The following is a 17,530-nucleotide window of genomic DNA, read 5'->3' as shown; positions in this document are numbered from 1 at the left end:
AGGTTGGTCCGGAAGCTGCAGCTGACGCAAAATGTGGCAGCGAGACTGCTTGCTAGGACAGGGTATTGTCAACATGTCACCACGCTGCTGAAAGAATTGCACTGGCTGCCCCTTAGCTACCAGGCCAAGTTCAAGGTTCTGGTTTTGGTATACCATGCTGCCCTGGGCTCCTACTGGGAGGAAGGACGGGATATTAAATAAATAAATAAATATACAAAGTCTTATGCTGCGTGGGACCAGGATACTTGAAAGATCATCCCAGTTGATCAATGCACTCTGCAGTTGAGGGCCTTCTGGAGATACCAGCTTATCAGGAGGTCAGTTACACACAACACAGGAAGCAGATCTTTAGTGTTGTGGCACCTACCCATCAGAATTCCTTCCCCTTAAATATTAGACAGGCACCATCCCTGTTATCTTTTTGGTGCCGACTGAAGACCTCCCTCTTTCAACAAGTCTTTTAAGCAGGGACCTCATCCCAGTCTGCGTCTGTGCTGGAATTGCTTTTTAAGATGTCTAATTATTTTTTTTAAAGATGCTTTTAAGATGCTTTGTTTTAATATGTTTTAAAGTCTTTTGTTTTTAAGATGTTTTGGATTGTTTTTAGTATTTTGTTTGCCGCCCTGGACTCCTTCTGGGAGGAAGGGTGGGACATAAATATAATAAATAAAATAATAAATAAATAAATAAACTCCTGAGGTATAGATCTTGCAAAAATTCACATTAAATCCTATTCAGCACATTTGGCACCAATTCACTATTTTTGGTGGCATACCTCATGTACTATGCGTAGGAACAATCTTTTTTAAATGTTCTCATTTGGATGGGACACCATTATTTTCTATAGATATTACAACAGCATTGCATTTCTTAAAATCCTCTACTTTTATTTCTAGTTTGTGACTCCGGGGGTCCACTGAAGTATTCATAATTTTAGATAAACATTACTTCAGTGTTAGGAACATCCACTCTGTTCTCCTCTCCTTCTTAAAGGAACACTTATGTATAGCCTGCAGGCACTTATTAATATTCTTTAGTGGGTGGCAATTCTCGATCCTTCCAGTTCTGAGGTAGATTCAAAAGCCTTGGCAATGTATCCTTCAGATGTTAACACTGGCTCCCTAGGTTTTGCAAGTCACAAGTACCTTTCCTTCCTCTTCAGGAGGCCCATTTTCAGCAGAGTCTGAAACAAGGCTTTGAAGTAGGTTTGCAAATCCCAGTTGAGAATGAACATGGTTACACCTTAACATTTGAAGGACGCATCCTCTCCCCTGATCATACAATGATGGAAAACATGACCCACTTAAGAAAAAGTGGGAACAGGATGGAAAATTATCAGATTTGTGGAGCCTCTACACAGACTTGTTTGGGCCAGTAATTGAGTCCCCCTCGCCCCTGCCCTATCTCCACATTGGTACATACTGATCGTTCATTGTAAATTTCTTTAATTATTAATGTTTATTGCATTTGTAATTTGTTGGGGTTTTTTCTATACATAAAATATTCAAAAAAATTGAAAAAACTATAAATAAATTTTTAAAAGAATGAACATGGTAAATGTTAAAAACAACAGTCTTGTGGCACCTTAAAAGCTAACAAATTTATTGTGGCATAAGCCTTTGTATAAAATGTAAATGTACTGCCTTCAAGTCGATTCTGACTTATGGTGGCCCTATGAAGAGGGTTTTCATGGTAAGAGGTATTCAGAGGGGCTTTACCATTGCCTTCCTCTGAGGCTGAGAGGCAGTGACTGGGCCAAGATCACCCAGTGAGCTTCATGGCTGTGTGGAGATTCGAACCCTGGGCTCCCAGGTCATAGTCCAACACTCTAACCACTAAGCCACCCCGGCTCTCAAGCTTTTATATACTACATTTCATTTCACCAGAAACATGAAGTGTTATCCTGAGTTACAGGTATATATGCAAACGTACGGTGGGGATTGTAAACAGTGAAGTCAGAAGGAAATGAAACACAGAAAAGTACAGATTATGATAATTATGTTATTAACAATGGCTACTACAAAATTGTGGTTATAACAGACAACCTGGCATCGGTAAGCCAATCAACAACATGTAGTATGATTTTTTTTTTTAATGTCCCATTCAGTCCATTAGAACTGAACCTCTTGATAAATAGTAATTTAGCAGTTTCATGTTGCAATCTCCCTTTGAAGTTCCATTGTTCAAGGGTGGCCACTTTAAGGTCAGTTACAGAGTGTTCTGAGAGGATGAAATGCCCCCCGCAGGTTTTTGGATGTTGCCATTTCTGATGTCAGATTTGTGTCCGTCATCTGCCAGCCCTGCCCTTCTGCATTCTATATAGGGCAAACAGGCCAACCTCAATGCAAAGATATAAATGGAAACAAATCTAACTTCAGAAATGACAATATCCAAAAAAAGTGGATATTTCCAGGTGGTTGGGGGAGGGCATTTCACCCTCCCCAGACACTTACCAATGCCGAGATGACTGTGTTATTACTATAAAAAATTTTTGTGTGTATAGCCACGTATTCATCATCTGTATTTAATTTCCTTTTGACCTCACTGTTTACGATCTCAACACTACTAACGTGTTAGTATATAAACCTTTAACTCAGGATAACATAATGCATCTGTTGAAGTGGACTCTAGTTCATAAAAGCTTATGCCATAATAAATGTATTAGCCTTTAAGATATGACAAGACTTTGTTGTTTTTGCCAGAAACCGTAAATATTTACCATGATTAGCACTGGTACTGTTGTAATGCTAAGCCATGCTTAAAGTAGACAAGGGAAGGAAGTGTGTTCTCAAGATTGGCTCCTAACTGTCATAATGTTTACAGCTGGGGTAGCTAACTTACAACCTGCATACCACCCTAAGAGGTTTTTTTGTGGCAAATTTGTATTTTTTAAAACAAATAAGAATTTTTGACTGCTTCCAGAGTTCCCACACTCTGATGCCAAAGTTTTTTGTAGGCCTCCACAATTATTATTTATTTTTATTTCTCACTTCTATGGGTCCTGTGATGCCAAAAGGTTTTTGGGACCCCCCCCCAATGTGTCAAAAAAGTTAGCCACACACTCTTGTACACTTTGCCCCATGGAGAGTTGGCCATAGGTTAATGTAGCCCTCCAGCCCAAAAAAAATTAGCAACCCTGGTTTACAGGAGCCCACCATTACACCAGGCCGCAGTAAAAAACAAAAAATCCTGCCAAGTTACGTAAAAAACCAAACTCCTATCAGAAAGATATTTGTAATTAGGTGAAAACATTTTTCAAAATATTAAGGTTTAAATTCTCACAATTCTTTAAATTTCTAAAATTTGAATATCTGATAAAAAAGGGGTGGATCATCTTTTTTGACCCGAGGGCTGCACTAACGGTCAGCCCCCACTCCCAGGGCTACATGTTAGTGGTGGGCATGGCTAATGTATACATGTGTGTGTGCACGTACACACACACCATACAGCACACTCACTCATATGCAGGGACACAGCATTCTCTCACACAAACACACAGCGCTCTCTCTCGCTCTTGCTCTGGGAGAAAATGCTACCTTTTACTCTTAAAATCTTTCTACCTTTAAAGATTATCTCCTCATTCAGGTGCTCAGCATTACAACACTGAGGTAAGGAGATAAAAGCTTTGGGGGCTAGTGGGCCATTTCGTGTGACTTGCTGGCCCTAATCTGGATCATGGGTTAAGCACCCTTGCAAATGCTTTTGTATTACTTACCTTTGTTTGGCCTCCACAACCGGTCCATTCCATGTCTCATTAACACTATCCTTGCAAGTTCTGTAAAGGACTCTGTGATGTTGAAGTTACAGAGTGGGCTTACTTCAAAGAATGTCATGCCTAGTCTTTCAGCATAGGCCTGTGCTTGCTCAGTAGAAACTTGTCGTTTGAATGCTAGATGTAGGCGGTTACCAACAAGGATTTTGGGTACACCAGGAGCATGCTGAGTTAAGAAAAACAGTAAAATGTTAGATTACAAGTCTCTAGACTTCTTCGTCAACAAAATAACAACAACAATAATAATAACAATAAGAAGAAGAAAGTTTAATAACTTTTAAATCCCTTTTTCCATAGTGCTTTTGATGACTTCCATAAAAAAAATCAAATACAAGAAAATATAAAAACTACACCTAACCAGCAGGGGGTAAAAAAATAAGTCATAGCCTAATATGTTACAGAATACTAAAAAACCTTCAAAATAAAATTAATGCTGTATAAAGAAGATAACTTTAGATGAGGATTGGACAAATTCATAGAGGATAAGGTTATCAATGGCTACTAACCGATGGCTATGGTTTATCTCTACTGCCACAGGCAGTACGCTTCTGAACATCAGTTGCTAGGAACCACAGGAAAGGAGAGTGCTAATGCCCTCAGGTCCTGCTCGCAGGCTGCTCACAGGCATTTGATCACCCACTATAAGAACAGGATGCTGAACTAGTTGGGCCACTAGCAAAATCCTACAAATGGGCTTTAGGCCATCTTCAGTTGGATTTGTCATGTGTTTTCAGCCACTCACATTCTGGCCATCCCAATCAGTCATCATGTAGTTCAATCACTTTTTTCAGCATTATATACAACATTCAGAGATATGCCTTACCTCATCTATCTCCTTTATCCATCGATCAATGCCATCAAATGACCAGCGATTTGTAATATCATATACCAGTATCACACCCTGAGTAAATAAAGAAGATTAGATTAGCCTGACACATAGATAAGGCACATACTACATTGTACAATCTTATGTAATTATTCTTTATTTAGCCAGGAGGAAGAGAAGGAGACTGGGAACTGAACAAAACTGAACATTTCTGTAAAATATTTTTTTCTCCTTGCTCACACGATGCTTCCTGGATTCAGCAACAAACTGTATAACAATTTTATTGCATATATTACAGTAAATAAGTTTAATAAATGAGGTTTCCCCCCTTATTATAGCTTTTTTCAGTTAGTTCCTCCATAATGACACATTTATGGGTTGTTTTCCTCAGAGCGGACAGACCCACTGAAATTAATGGACTGAAGTTAGTCAAGTCCCTTAATTTCAATGGGTTTACTCTGAGTAAGACTAACATTGGATACAACCTTCAGAGATGGTAGCATTGTGGTTACCTGGGCCCCTCTGGAATAGGAACGAAATATAGTGCAGAATCTACCTTGCCCAGACGTGTCCCTGTAGAAGATATATCACAGTTACCATTACATAGTCCTTTCCATTCTGAAAAGTGAGGCATTCGTAAACTATAAATATCAGTACAGATTAACCAGTACATATGAATGGCTTTCTCCTCAATAAACTGGCAACAGAAACCATCCTCAAATAAAACAGAGTTCTTGTTGAATTCTTCTCTGGTCTTTGTATGCTTTGCTCTCTTCATTGGCATGCTTCCCTTTGCCTTATGGGAAAAACAATCGAGGTTAGGCTGAGAGACGGTGACTGGCCCAAGGTCACCAAGTGAACTTCATGGCTAAGTGGGGATCTGAATCACAGCCTTCCAGATCCTAGTCCAACATTCTTGCCACTACACACTGGCATCATGCATTTCAATAGGATCATCCACTGAATCTACATGGGTAATCTTGTACTCCTACTATATACCTTCTAATAATCTAATTTTTGTAATGTGCTCATTTCTCAAATTATGAACATTTATAACTTTACCTATACATGAACAGAGGGCAGCTTTGGGGAAGGGGTGTTGCCCAGTGGTAGAGCATCTCCATTGCATGCAGAAGGTCCCATGTTCAATCCCCAGCATCTCTTGGTAGGGCTAGGAGAGACTCCTGCCTGAAACCCTGGACAGCCACTGCATGTGCTCCTTGTACATGTACAGAGAAATCCATTAATTTCACAGTTGCCCCCTTTATCTCTAACCAACTATAGTTCTTTTGTACAAAAGACTTGTGGACAGAATGACTAAAACTTGGGGTGATATGTAACTAAATAGCTGCATTAGTGCAAGGAGTAGTGCAATGGCATTTCCTAGTCAACTTTAAAATAAATTTGACTTTACATCTAAACACTTCCACCATGAACTGTTTTCAAAGCACAGGAACGTTATCCAGACAAAGTGCATAGTACAAACAGTTACCAGAGCTGCAGCTTTATTCGACGGCCATCCAGAAGTATTGTTGTTGTCTTGTAATCAATACCTGGAACAGAGAAAAGTGAGGTGAAATTTTAAGATACTAAAAACATGTCTATTTTTTCCACCATACAAAGTGACCAAGAGAGAACATGCCAATGTTAATGCACTGTAATAGTATTAAACCATTTAAAAAAGAGGAACAGCCAAATATATGGGGAAGGGCCATAACTCAGTGGAAGAGCATCTGCTTTGCATGCAAAAGACCTCCAGTTTAATCCCCCATATCTCCAGATAGTCCTAGGAGAGATCCTCATCTAAAGACTTAAGAGGGTCTCTGCAATGCTAAGTAGGGATAGAATTTTCTGAAAACCTTGATGTTGAGCTTATCTACGCATTTCTTAAAAAATCCTGACTTGATCTCTATGAGGAAAGCTACTTTTTTTAACTGATTCTACTAAAAATACAAACAATTATCACCCCAAGTTTCCTAAAGTAACCAGTATACGAACAGGTAATAAAACAATGCATATAACGGTATTAAAAAAATGTAAATGTACTGCCTTCAAGTCGATTCCGACTTATGGCGATCCTATGAATAGGGTTTTCATGAGGCTAAGAGGCAGTGACTGGCCCAAGGTCACCCAGTGAGCTTCATGGCTGTGTGGGGATTTGAACCCTGGTATCCCAGGTCGTGGTCCAGCACCTTAACCACTACACCACACTGGCTCTTATCAATTTTTGCTGCAGAAATATAATGGCTCCTCACCCTGGCCTTTAACACATGAGATGTATATTTTTAGGACCCACCCTATTTTATGTGATGCTGTGATTTTAGGTGGTTTTTAACTGTTTATAATGATGTATTTTAAAACTGTTGTAACCTGTACTGGGACCTTTGGGTGAAGGGCAGATAATACATTTAATTAATAACAGCACCAGCAGTAATAATTAATACATATGCATTATATGTATAGCATATGTATTAATTCTGCATATCAAATAAATATAATTCGATGAGCTTTTAAAAAACAATACCAATGCACAAGCAGCTAAGACATAAGCAGGCACTAAATACAAGAAGTGGTCTGATGTGACCAAAGGTTGTCAGAATTACCAAACTCCATATATAAATCTGTTTAAAACACATTCCTCCTCCATCCCTAATACTGAGCTAGATGGACCAATGGTCTGACTTGGTATAAAGGAGCTTCTTATGTTCTACCACAGATGAGGAGTAACCAAAAAACTTAGTGATGCCCAGATCTTCAGAGCTCATTCAGATCAGTTCGAAGTACTACATTTTAGCTCTTGTTCAACAGTACTGCAGGTCTAAGGCCAGAGCACTATATCCATGCCACATGTAATCTTGCTGTAGGAGACAGGGATTACATTTCCCTCCCTCACCCTTTAAAAAAAGACTGATCATTTTTAAAGCAATGTGGGGGGAAGGGGTACTATAACCATTCCATCACTGCCTATAATACATGGGTACATTTTTTTTCCTGTTCCATGAGGGCTTTGCAGAACCAATCTGACTAGGGGTTTTTCCCCAGCAGGTTTCAAACTGAAGAAACATTGCAGATGAGATAGAGACAATGATTACATTGTCTTATGTACGCACAGCCCTTTATTATTTTTAGGGTATATTAATCACCTTCTGAAAATAATTGTTCAAGGTGCTGCAGATGCTTATTGGCTTGTGCCAATTATATTTCTGGAAGTAAGTATTCAATTTCCCCTTCTGACCCTGAAGCAGTTCTGTAACTGAAGGTGAGAGATGCATATGTGGTTCTTTAAAATAATAATAATAATAACAACAGTGCCAGGCTACCACCACCCTAGAGCGACACACAATGTTCTGCCATTTCAAGATCATTTTCTTATTTCTTTAAAAAGCAAATTTTCATTACTTCACTAAGAGAGACTAATATCTCCTGGGTTTTTAAATCTCTACTTTAAAGGAACAAAAACCCAATTCTGGACTACTAATATTTTTCATTATGTCTGTATGGTTATCTAGCTGCTGAGGCAGGATTTTAAAGACAGAGTCTCTTTTACATTGGGGGGGGGGTTCTCCTGAAAATGTTGCCTTTGTACAAATCCATAGTAGATGAATGATTACTCTCAAGACAGGTTCTAGAGAAGCACATTGTCAGCTTTACCTCAGTAGCAAGTCCAGCTATGGTGTCAAAATAAATAATAAAGCGTAGTTAGCAGGAAAGGCTTCTCCACTTTGAGAGCTGAGACCAAGTCCATTTCTACTCCCATTCAGAAACCTCTTTGCAGGCTGAGTGCTGGCATTACGTTCACAACATGCACAAGAGACAGACAACCCAAGGCATTTTGCAGCTAGAGATGAAGGACAAGAAGCTGACTGGGCTGGCAGTTAAATCTTAAATGAATACTGATGATGCCCTCCACTGAGGGTAGCAGGCTACTTTAAAAGGCACAGACAAATCACAGGGCACACATAACTCTATCAGCTTCAGCTGGTGGCCCAGCTACAACCTTATCTGACAGAGACAGCCTGACTTCTGTTGTCTATGCCCTGGTAACCTCTAACCTAGATTACTGCAATGTGTTATATGTGGGGCTGCCTTTGAAGACAGTTCCAAAATGGCAGCCAGTGCACGATTCAACAGCCAGATTGCTCACTGGGGCAAGACAGTCTGACCACACAACACAAATTCTGGCACAACTACACTGGCTACCAATTACTTTCTGGGTTCAATTCAAGGTGCTGGTTTTGACCTATAAAGCCTTATACAGCTCAGGACCCTAATACCTCAAGAACCACCTCTCCCTATATTATTATTATTGTTGTTGTTGTTGTTGTTGTTGTTGTTATTGTTATTATTATTATATCCTGCCCTTCCTCCCAACAAGAGCTCAGGGCGGCAAAAAAAGCACTAAAACATTCTAAAACATCATAAAAACAGACTTTAAAATATATTAAAAAAAACATTCTTAAAAACAGATTAAAACAAAACATCTTTAACAACATTTTTTTAAAAAAAAGAGCTTTAAAAACATCTATTTAAAAAAAGCTTTAAAAACTTATTAAAAACCAATTCCAACACAGATGCAGACTAGGATAACAGAGATGTTATAGCACCTGTCTAATATATAAGGGGAGGGAATTCCAAAGGGTAGGTGCCACTACACTAAAGGTCCACTTCCTGTGCTGTATTGAACGGACCTCCTGGTAAGATGGTATCCATAGAAGGCCCTCACCTGCAGAGCACAGTGAACAACTGGGTATATAAGGAGTAAGATGGTCTTTCAGGTATCCTGGTCCCAAGCTATATAGGGCTTTGTAGACCAAAACTAACACCTTGAACTTAGTCCAGTAGCTAATAGGTAGCCAGTGCCATTCATTCAGCAATGGGGTGACATGTTGGCAATACATGTCACAATGGGGTGACATGTTGGCAATCCCAGTGAACAGTCTCACCGCCGCATTTTGCACCAGATACAGCTTCCAGACCAACCTCAGGGGCAGCCCCACATAAAGCACATTACAATAATCCAGTCTGGAGGTTACCAGGGCATGGACAACAGTGGTCAGGCTATCCCGGTCCACAAATGGCCGCTGGCTTACCAGCCAAGCTGCTAAAAGGCACTCCTAGCCACTGAGGTCACCTGGGCCTCTAGTGACAAAAATGGTTCCAGGAGCACCCTGAGACTACAGACCTGCTCTTTCAGAGGGAGTACAATCCCATCCAAAGAAGGCAACTGACCAATTATCCGAACTCAGGAACCACCAACCCACAGCGCCTCTGGCTTGCTAGGATTCAGACTCAGTTTATTGGCCTTCATCCAATCCACCACCGAGTCCAGGCAGCGGTTCAGGACTTGCATGGCCTCTCCCAATTCAGATGTTAGAGAGTAATACAGCTGGGTATCAACTCAACTCAAATTTCCTGATGACCACTCCCAAGGGCTTTATATAGATGTTTAACAGCATGGGGGACAAGATGGTACCCTGTGGCACCCCACAGCACAACTGCCAGGGGGCCAAAAGACAATCATCCAATGCTATTCCCTGAAAACGATCCTGGAGATAGGATTGGAACCACTGTAAAACAGTGCCTCCGATACCCATTTCACCAAGTCAACCCAGAAAGACACCATAGTCAATGGTATCAAAAGCCATAGAGAGATAAAGTAAGAATAACTGGGTTGTACTCCCCCTGTCCTCTCAATAGAGGTCATCCATTAGGGTGACCAAGGCCGATTCAGTCCCATAACCAGGCCTCAACCTAGAGTGGAATGGGTCAAGATAATCTGCTTCATCCAAGAGTACTTGCAATTGCTGCGCCACAACCCTCTCAATCACCTTCCCTAAAAAGGTGGTGTTTGCCGACCGGGCCATAGTTGTCGCAAACCAATGGATCCAGGGCGGGCTTTTTCAGGAGTGGTCGGATCAAAGTGGCCTCTTTCAGGGTGGCTGGAACCACTCCCTCCTGCAATGACGTGTTGACTACATCCTGGATCCACTTGGTCAAACCCTCTCGGCAAGCTTTAATAAGCCAAGAAGGGCAAGGGTCGAGAGGACACATTGAAGCACCTTGTCCATGTCATCAGGCAGCATCAACTGAAACCATTCCCAAGAAGTTGCAGCAGACATTGCACTGGACACATTGCGGGGGCTACAGTAGATGTGAATGGGGCATCAAGATTGCTACGAAGGCAAGCAATTTTACCCTCAAAGTGCCTTGCAAACAATTCACAGTGGGCCTCCGAAGGGTTTAAAACTCCATTTCCTGGAGTTGATGTCAAAAGACCCCTGACAATACAGAAAAGTTCCACTGGACAGCTACTTGAGGATGTAATGGTGGCAGAGAAGTAGGCCTTCTTTGCCACCCTCACTGCCACATAGTAGACACGATTTTGATGTTTTATGATGTTTTACTTGTGCCCAATCAGCCTCATAGCATGTCTTTCGCCTCTTGCGCTCTAGCATCATCCAGCCTGTGTCATTGCTATATGAACCAACCTGGACCCTGCATTCAGCATCTGAGGCCTTTTTCATGTGCCCCCTCCAAGGAAGGTGTGGAAAGTGGCAACATGACAGCAGGCCTTCTCAGTGGTGCCCCCTTGCTTATGGAATGCTCTCCCCAGAGAACATACCTGGCACCATCATTACCTATTTTCAGGCACCAGACAAAAATATATTTCTTCTCCCAGGCATTTGACTCCTAATTTTGGAGGGCTCTTGATGTTGTAGCCTCTTTTATTGAGTGGGTTGTTCCACCACCATTAAGTTTTTATACTGGTTTTAACTTTTTCTATTGTAAGTCACTTTGGGTTCACTTTTGTGAAGAAAAGCAATTCACAAATTTAATAAATAAATAAACAAACTCTGCCCTCCTATCAACTTGCCGTCACTACTCCCCCTCCCACGATCACTTACAGCCTGAAGTGGCTGCCTCACTCTGCCTATTGGTAGGACTGGCACCAATAGAGGAGATGTTATGTCACATCATAGTGACAGTGGTCTGGATATCAGTGGCACCACTATCTGGGGAATGGAAAATTGCTATTTCCCCAACATATTATGATTTGTGTGCTAGGAACACAGGGTATCCCAAACAGAAGCTTTGTTGAGGGAAGTTGTTGGATTCTGTGTAATTTATTTATTTATTTATTTATTTTATTAATTCAATTTATATACCGCCCCATAGCCGAAGCTCTCTGGGCGGTTTACAACAGGTAAAAAACATCTGACATACAATTAAAACCTCATATTAAGCAGTTTAAAAATAAGTTAAAAATATCAGGAATTAAAACATAATTAAACACACACTAAAATGCATATTAATTACTACTAAAATGCTGAAAATGCCTGGGAGAAGAGGAAGGTTTTTATCTGACGCCGAAAAGATAATAATGTTGGCGCCAAGCGTATCTCATCAGGAAGAATATTCCATAGTTCGGGGGCCACCACTGAGAAGGCCCTTTTTCTTGTTGTCACCTTCCGGGCTTCTTTCTGAGTAGGCACCCGGAGGAGGGCCTTCGATGTTGAGCGCAGTGTGCGGGTAGGTTCATATCGGGAGAGACGTTCCATCAGGTATTGTGGTCCCATGCCGTACAAGGCTTTATAGGTTAAAACCAGCACCTTGAATCGAGCCCGGAAACATATAGGCAACCAGTGCAGGCGGGCCAGAATCGGTGTTATATGTTCGGACCGCCTGGTCCCAGTTATCAGTCTGGCCGCCGCATTTTGCACGAGCTGCAGTTTCCGAACCGTCTTCAAGGGCAGCCTCACATAGAGTGCATTGCAGTAGTCTAATTTAGAGGTTACCAGAGCATGGACAACTGAAGCAAAGTTTTCCCTGTCCAGATAGTGGCGTAGCTGGGCCACCAACCAAAGCTGGTAGAACGCACTCCGTGCCACCGAGGCTACCTGAGCATTAGTATGTGGTGCTGTAAACTATCTGGAAAAGCCAAGGAATGGATTATTAAGGGCTCATATGAGACTCTTGAGTAAACCTTCGGGGGTGGGTGGGAATCCTAATTGTGAATTTAGAAGTCAAATGTTTGATACACATGCAGTCAGAATTTAGGCTTTTCATTTGCCTCTTTGTTGAAATGTTTATATTTTATAGTATTTTGGTTATCACATTTTCAAAAGTATCCATTCAATGCTGAAGGACAAAATCTCATGAATTCATGAAGACTCCAGAGACTCAATAAAAACATTTTCTGACTTGTATATTTATTTACCGCTGTAGATTACTAATACAGTATGAAGGCCAAGCCCGCACCAACCATTTTTCTCTTGCATTGTGCTGGCTTAGGTAATTTTCTTTCCACACCATATTCTGATATTTGTGTGTGATAAATCGTTTCATCCTTGGTTACTCCTATTCTCATGTTATGAAAATGTATCTGTCTTCAAATAGCACAAATTCTCTGCAAAAGGTATTTAGGGTCTTCGGTAGATATGATGCTGCCCTGGGCTCCTGCTGGGAGGAAGGGCGGGATATAAATCAAATAATTAATAAATAAATAAAACAGATACTTAAAAAGCAATGACAGGATCTTTGCTCATTTACATTTAACCTTGCTCGAAACAGGGTGCATTTAATTAAGTCTCTTGATATGGATTAGCAATGCCTACGCAAGGAGCTAGTCTGTATTAATTTATCTACATTAAATTAACACACTGCATAAGACTGCCATGTTTTCTGATTACTTTTGGACCTGGAGAGCTACAGGGCTTTTGTGTAAGGGAAGCTGATGGTGGCTGTCTTCAAGGCAGATAATAGTTCCATACTCACAGTTTTCATTTTGGTGGGTGCAGCATTTGGGTGGAAACCCTAAAAGAGCATTGCAACAGTTCCCCCCCCCCATTAAGTAATCAGTGTAGCCCTCCTCTAGTTGAGATTTTGGCACTGTTTCAGACTGTGTTTAAGAAGCTAACAAAGTAATACCTGATTTTCAATACACCTGATTTGTGGTAACAAGTCTACATATGGTCCCCCATCCCTTGTTTTATAACAACCTAACAGTTTTACAGCTAGCCGGTAAACATGCAGATTATTAACTGAAACTCTTTGGCATACACTTAGAGAAAAAACCAACTGTGTGGAAACTTCAATAAGTTAATGTCATTAAAAGTCATGAAATGTGATTGGTTTGGCAAGCTTATGTTACCCTGCCAAATGTCCATTCGCTATTTGTTGTTTTCCAGAAAACATAGAGGGCAAAACTCAGTTCCGATCAGCTGTTTCTGATATAGTTATGCATGCATATCAAATTTAAGCTTTCTAATATTAGGCTTGCAGCAGGCAAATGAAAAAAAATGCAATAACATTTATTATTGGTATCATAACCCAGAATTAATAAGGCCTAGCAGCCCAATCCGTTGGGCTGCCTATGATAGATCTCACAGTACTGTTTTGTATGGAGAAATGGAATGTAGAAGGGAGGACAAAAAAGATGACATTGAGGATCAACATCACATTTCTTGGACATTTTTAAAAAACAAACAGTGCAAAGGCCTTTCTAAGACTGAGGGTCAACAAAGATTGTTTAATAATATGTCCCACACCCCTCCTTGCTTGGGATGTTCTTTGCAACAATAAACTGGCCAGAGGATTCAGCATAGTGCCAGATCTCTGAGCCTAGGCTCATACCCTCAGTTTCCCTGTTCCAGCATAAATATTCGTATTTGTATAAGGCAGTGGACCCTGATTCACATGAACCCTTGCTAATCAAAACAGTTCTAGGATATCTTCTCTACCATTGCAACATGAGACAACCTGTATTAAATATGAAGTGTGCACATATAAACTCATTATATTGGTCCTACTAAACTATATTTAGAGGACTGGGCTGTCCTGAGGTTAAGGGAAGACGAATGAAGGGACAGCATTTAGCCAAACAGCAATCTGAACTAGCATGTAGTGACATCATACAAGGGTCTTGAGATTTAATTTGTACTAGTTTGACCTAAGTACTACATTATTGTTCCACATGCCCTTTTAGAACATAGTTAAATTTCAGCCTCTCTCCAAGATAGTATTGTTTAATAATTCACATATGCTCTAAAATACTGTGGGTTTTGCCTTTCATGATGTGACTTCAAACAGCTTTGGCTATGATCTTAAGTATACCAATACCCTGGTCTTAAAAATCCTAGTTCCCTGGAAATGTCCTAAGTGATTTTAATAGGACTGACTACCAAATAAGTAATTTACTACCAAAGCAAGAGAACTTAATAAAATAGAAGCGGTAGGAGGAATATTACAGTCAGAAGAATATCATTCATTGGCAATCATTCGTGACTGCGTAAGATTGACTTCCAAAATAAAGTCTTTAACAGGGGGTCCACAAGTGACTGTGGAGGCTAATCCTAGATCCACACAGCCTCCCACAGTGAGGACATAGGTTTCCAGATGGAAGAAGATTGTGATGAGGATTTGTTTGACGTGCCTTCCACTTGGCTCGTTTGTCCCTTTCACTCTGTATTTGTGCTTCTTCAAACTCCATAGCACCTTTGATAATAGCCAACCTCCATTTGGGACGCTCATGGGCCAAAACTTCCCAGTTCTTGATGCTCATGTTACTTTTTTAAGGTTATTTTTAAGAACATTTTTAAACCTTTTTTGCTGTCTACTAATATTCCATTTTCCATGCTTAAGTTGGGAGTAGAGTAACTGCTTTGGAAGACGGTGATCAGGCATTCGAACAACATGGCTGGTCCAGCGAAGTTGATGTTGGAGAATCATTAACACTGGTTGTCTGTGCTTCTTCCAATATGCTAATATTAGTCTGCCTATCTTCCCAAGTAATTTGCAGAATTTTCTGGAGGCTGCGTTGATGGAATCTTTCAAGAATGTTGGGAACGGCGTTTATAGATGGTCCATGTTTCACAGGCGTACAGTAAGGTTGGTAGTACAATAGCTTTGTAAATAAGCATTTTGGTGTCCCTGCGAATATCCCAATCCTCAAACACTCTACACTTCATTCGGGAGAATGCGGCACTTGCAGAGCTCAGACGATGTTGAATTTCAGCATTACAGTCAGAAGGATATAATGAGGAATGAATAACAGAAATGTGATTATTCATTCTTCAACACCTCCCTTTTCTTCCTTTTATAATATTCCTCCTACTCCCTCCATTTTACCAGATCGTTTGTTCTCTTATTCCTAATTTTCTTCAGTTTCAGTATCTTATGTTATTTCTCTTCTTTCTTCACTTAAATCCACCGCTTCTCCTCTTAATCCAATTCCTTCTCCCATTTTAGTAATGACTGGTTTCTTTGTTTCCCTTTTTACCTATTTTTCTTTCTTCAGGTGTTGTATCTTTTTGCTTTAAATATGTTAGCTTCCTACAATCTTAAAAAATCTCCACAGACGTTTTTAAAAGACTTTGAGAAGCTAGCATAATGAAAGCAAGACAAGAGAATGCCTGAAGAAAGAGGTATAGGTAAGGGGAGACCAATAATGACTAAAATGGAAGAGGGAACTGGCTCAAGAGGACAAGGGATGGATTTAGCTGTTTCTCTTCATTTATTTATTTAATTATTTTATTTATACCGCACCCTTCCTTCCAGCAGGAGCCCAGCGCAGCAAACAGAAACACTAAAAACACTTAAAAACATCATAAAAAGACCTTAGAATACATTAAAACAAAACGTTAAAAACATTAAAAAAAAACTTTAAAAACATCTTTTTTTAAAAAGGGTTAAAGATATTAAAAGGCATATTAAAAGCAATTCTAACACAATTCTTTTATCTCCAAATGACTTGAGCTGTTTTGTTTATTGCCAATGTGTCGGGTTTTCTTTCTTCTAATTCTTCTTAAGGTCCTTTTCAGTCTGGCTTTTGACTCAAACATACTACTGAGACCGCTCTGTGGAAAATCTGAAGTGATATTTACAAGCTAAGTTACACAAGTTCTTTTCTATAATACTTTCCTTGATCTGTTATCAGCCTCTGATACAGTGGATCGCTCTACAACTTCTTCGTTTATTCGGATTTAATGGTGCTGTCCTCTCTTGCTTTCACTCCTATGTCATAAATGCTTCTTTTAAAATCTCTCTCATTTATTCCTCCCCACCCCTCTTTTTGTCAAGGTCTCTCAGGACTGTTCTTTGGCCCTTTCTCTTCACTCTTTTACATTTCTTCGCAAAGCAATTCAATTTATTCTTTTGGCTTCCAGTACATTACTAAGAGCATGATTTTGCTGGAAAAATAGAAGCAGTAAAGCCAGTGTTTGTGGAACCAAGATACAAAGGAACTTTCACAGAGGTTGGCAAAACTTTACACAGTTATGCTGCATAATGTGTTGTAAGTTGCCTAGAGACCACTAGGTATGAGGTGAGTAACAAATAAAATAAATAAATAATACTGATGATATCAAGCTCTATTGTTCTGTCCTTTCTTCTCCCACCCCCTGCCATTTTTACCAATATTTCAAATGGTTTTACAGCCTGGATGTCTGCCTGGATGTCACTATGCAAAAGAAAGAATTTATTATTTTTCTTCCTAAAATACTTTGGTCTTCTCTTTCTTTCAATTGGCATCACCTTTCAATATTGTCTACAGTTAAGGGTTTGGGTGTTATCTTCCTTTTCCCCCCCATCTGCTCTTTAGAAGGATCTGGCTGTTCTCTTTCTATAAGATTTCTAAATTTTGTCCTTTTTACCTACTAATATTCTTGTTCAGATCCTCTCTTTAGTTTTTCTCTCTTCATTCTTTAATCATTTTACACATCTGTATATTTCCCTTCACGGTCTTCCTGTTTTGTTTTGTATGAAGTTTAAACTTCTTAAAGGTTGGAAAAAAGGAGTGTAAGCTTCATACAAAACAGTACAAGTTAAATGTATTAATGTTCTTGCCCCTTTTTTCTATAGGTTGCTTTACATTCCACTCTGTTGTGCTGTTTCTCATCTCCATACTTTCTTGTGCCCTCATGTCTCGAACTCTC

General features: G+C 40.0%; 1 protein-coding gene across 1 annotated transcript in view; it reads right to left on the bottom strand.

Moving 5' to 3' along the window:
- RAB40B (RAB40B, member RAS oncogene family) overlaps positions 1–17,530 on the bottom strand; it is a 36,421-nt gene that overhangs the window by 7,516 nt on the left and 11,375 nt on the right. The window contains exons 2-5 of the mRNA XM_061616543.1: positions 6,091–6,151; positions 5,111–5,171; positions 4,596–4,673; positions 3,716–3,938 (exon numbers count right to left, since the gene is read on the bottom strand). Of these exons, the coding sequence (XP_061472527.1) occupies positions 3,716–3,938; positions 4,596–4,673; positions 5,111–5,171; positions 6,091–6,151 (423 nt within the window). The remainder of the gene's footprint in view (positions 1–3,715; positions 3,939–4,595; positions 4,674–5,110; positions 5,172–6,090; positions 6,152–17,530) is intronic.

Source organism: Rhineura floridana, chromosome 3, assembly GCF_030035675.1.
Source record: "Rhineura floridana isolate rRhiFlo1 chromosome 3, rRhiFlo1.hap2, whole genome shotgun sequence".
NCBI lineage: Eukaryota > Metazoa > Chordata > Lepidosauria > Squamata > Rhineuridae > Rhineura > Rhineura floridana.
This window is presented reverse-complemented; position numbering and strand designations above follow the sequence as displayed.